The 3,797-nt window shown below is 38.1% G+C and overlaps 1 protein-coding gene across 4 annotated transcripts in view; it reads right to left on the bottom strand.

The window, feature by feature from the left end:
* Positions 1–3,797, bottom strand: part of LOC107745897 (homeobox-containing protein 1-like) — an 18,561-nt gene that overhangs the window by 6,691 nt on the left and 8,073 nt on the right. For all 4 annotated transcript variants that reach the window (XM_016559933.1, XM_016559935.1, XM_016559936.1 and 1 more), the window contains exon 4: positions 1,293–1,403. In XM_016559933.1, coding sequence (XP_016415419.1) covers positions 1,293–1,403 — 111 coding nt within the window. The remainder of the gene's footprint in view (positions 1–1,292; positions 1,404–3,797) is intronic.

Genomic DNA, 3,797 nt, shown 5'->3' with positions numbered 1-3,797 from the left:
CGTTAAAATAATTTAACGCAAAATTACTGAAGCACTATTTCTATTCTAACCCTTTAACCCAATTTTGCTTCTCTGCTTGCGATCAGATCATTTTAAGCCGCTAAACTCCGGGAAAGTTTTCAGTCCAATGATCCAGTTAGTGAATGCATTCAAACAATCCGTCCAAAACAGCGCTAATATAAAGGAAACCAGGCTGATTACATCAGAGATTGCAGAGAGAACAGAGACTCGCGTTGCGTTTTCAGTGAATTATTCATTCCAGTGTTTCGCTTTAAAACACGATCTCTGTCATATTCTGTGATTGTCTCTGAAGAGCGCGAGCCCTCACACGTCACACGCGCTGTGTGAAGTACAGACTGAACGGATTGTCAACGCATCCCACCGCTGTATGGCCAGATGAGACGCAAACTACATTTTCTCGACTGGATAACCAGTCTCGCTAGTAAAGTTTTGATGGATGAAGACTGCAATCAAGGTAAAGACGATTGCGGTGGCGTACAGGAGTCATAGGGTACAGTATGCACGCGTGAGTCCGTTATAATAATGCGTGTATGAGTGCTCTTGACGCACTGATCGCACATTGTATTTATGCTTAGGCACAGACATTTCCGTACATTCACGATAATGTTTTGATTTGTCATGTTTATGTTGCTGTGTTTAGTTATTCTGAATGGATCCGTGTACTGTAGTAGATATATGCAGTCAGCAGGCGATTGGTTTAGTGTTTTTTTTGGCATCTCCATGTGGTCCTGTTCGGTATCACAACTTGGCTTTTCTAAAATGTAAAAAAGCTCTTTGCTGTTTTTTTTTCTTTCATATATGCTTATATGGGCTCCTTATATCATTTGGTTCTTTGGTGTTCTTTTGGAGTTTCTAAGTGTCCTTTTTTGGGAAGACATCTAAATTTATCTTGAAAAAAGCTTGCAGAAAATATAGATTTTTGAGAATCACCCTTCAATCTTTTGGTTTACTTTGCTGGATATAGCAAATGATGACAAAATAAACATTTGAAACAAGATAAATGGTCTATGCTTAATTTCATGAAGTGTACGATTAATCGCGATTAATCACAGAAAAAGGATGTGATTAATTAGATTAGAAATTTTAATCGATTGACAGCCCTAATTCTTACTAAATAAACATACTAATTTCTTTCCAAAAAAAAAAAAAAAAATCTTACTGACCCCAAACTTGTGAGTGGCAGTGTATTTAAACATTTTAGCCTGTAATTGGGTTCAACCTTATCTTTGTACATTTATCAACCTACAGTAAAACAAGCAAAGTTCGTTAACCTGGTGTTGTCTTCTCTAGCTGGTACCAGCGATAGAAAGCTCGTTTCTTCTGTTCGCTGAGATCTGAGCCCTGCTGGAGGAGCCAGTGAGAGATTCTGCTCTGACTGATGCCTGACGCACAGAAAGACAAAACAAATCAATAACAAATGAATGCACAAGTCAGAGTCAAACTGACAGACAGAACAATATCAAAACAACAGCCCATCTTACACTCAGAATTGTATTTTGGGTTAGTAATTACGGTTAAATCCACTGCACATTCTGTCCTCGCTGAAAATAGAATGCTGTAAAGCGACAAAATCTTATTTAATCAGAACATATTGTTTAATATAAATCTAAGTGATACAGGATTGTGAATAATTAACTGCATTCAGTGGCGAGTGGCAAAAGTGGAAACCAAATTTTGATCCATACATTTGTTGCAGTTGTGAACAAAAATTCTGATGGAAATCACACCTGTTATGACTGTTTCAATGAATACTCCAGTTTCAAAACAGCATCTGGTACATGCTGTCGATTACCACAGACAATAATTTTGAATTGTGTAAATGCTTCAGTACAAAAGTGTTATTTAACCTGTGAAGTCTAAACCCTCTAGCAGTGGGACTACTATTCTTGGCAGATGAACTTCCTGTGGTTTGCAAAGACAAGGTCAGTAAGAGATTCTATCAAACTATAGGACATTATTAAAGACAAGACGGATAACACTGCATAGCCTTCACTAAAATAATACAGATTAATACTAATGGTTATTCATTTGTGAGAAGTTTCCTGTCTTTTGTTGTTTGGTTAGCATTAAAAACAGAGAGCAGCAGGTATATTTGGCTGGTGTCACTTTGAAGACCTAATGCACAGATCCAACATATTTGACCATGGTAATGTTCACTGCAGGCAAAGCCATTGTTTTTTAGGGGCCAAGCATCGAAGGTGCGAAGGCACCTATTGTATCCGTTGGCGTTCTTCTTCTTCCGTTCTTGAGTCTATGGCAGCCCATAGAACCGCTTGCGGGAAAGTTGTGAAATTTGGCACACTGATAGAGGACAGTCTCAACATTGACCATAGCAAGTTTGGCATCTCTAACTCAAACTCTGTAGCGCCACCACTTGTCCAAATTTTCACTCATGTTTATGCTAACAACTTTTGAACCGCAAGGGCTAGAAACAAAAATTTTTCCTCTGATTCCTTGGCTCAAGGCGATTTGATCGTAATTTTTTGTCATATTCCGCCATTTTGAATTTTCTGAAAAGCCTACTTTTTCAAACTTCTCCTAGGCCGTTGCTCCGATTTTCACGAAAATTGAACCAGATCATCTTCAGACCATGCCGACAAAAAGCTATGGAATTCAAGTTGATTAGTCAAACCGTTTTAAAAAAAACACGCAAACAAATTTTACGTAGCACTTGTGAAAATAGATGTAAGGCTTTATCTCCTCAACGCTTTATCGTATTCAGACAAAACTTGGTCCATCTCATCACAAGCATGACCTGAGGTTACATGCTGCATGTTGAATTTTGTCGAACTTCCTGTCCGCCATTTTAATTTGTTGAATACCTACTTTTTTCGAAACTCCTCCTAGACCTTTGGTCCGATTTGCACCAAATTTGACTCAAATAATCTTCAGACCATGCTGGCAAAAAGTTATGGATTTCGTGTCGATATACAAAACGGTCATCGTTTAACACATCAACGAATTTGCTGGAATGATGCAAAATTGCGTCTGAGACTGTATCTCTGCAAAGCTTTGATATATTGACACCAAACTTTGTATGTTTCATTGTCACCTCACACTAACCACATCAATTTGGTAACAGCACCACGTATTGGTCGAACGTAATAAACCATCCATTAACCATTAATGATTACATTTCCAAAAATGCTAATAACTTTTGATTGCATTAGCCTATTGTAATGAAACTGGTCTCAAAATATTCCTTGGGTCATGCAGAGACCATAGATACTAATTATCAGTAGTGGCTCCTGGCCATACGTTTAGGGCAGATTCTGGGTCGTAGCACTACTTTATAATACATTTAAGAAAGCTTAGCCTGTAGTCTTCATAGTCCAGTCGCTGAACACATGCACACACACTTTTGGCAGAGATCTAATGTCCTTGCATTATTCAGCCTGTGGGCGGCACGCTAATGTTGATTGACAGGCTCGAAGTACACACACATAGAATGCTACAGAATTATTGCCTTAATATTGTCTCCAAGTGTTGATTTAGAATGTTACATGTTGTAGAGGAATTTGAGTGAGGAAACGAATATCATGTCTTATCTCAAAACAAACATAAAACAAACTCAGGATAACTACATAAAGACTTTTCACATGAGCACTTTTAAACTAAAGTATTAGCACTTTCATTAATTTAAAACACTACTCAACGTAAAAAAAAACAGACATGCCAGCTAGGTACTGACCTGATGCAGACACATGTAGCTGAAGCTCAGTGATATTGTCTTGGTCTGGAGTGAGATAAGGTAACGTGAAAATAAGCGGGGCAGT

Source organism: Sinocyclocheilus rhinocerous, unplaced genomic scaffold (assembly GCF_001515625.1).
Source record: "Sinocyclocheilus rhinocerous isolate Xijiao unplaced genomic scaffold, SAMN03320098_v1.1 scaffold228, whole genome shotgun sequence".
In the NCBI taxonomy this organism is placed as follows: Eukaryota; Metazoa; Chordata; class Actinopteri; order Cypriniformes; family Cyprinidae; genus Sinocyclocheilus; species Sinocyclocheilus rhinocerous.
This window is presented reverse-complemented; position numbering and strand designations above follow the sequence as displayed.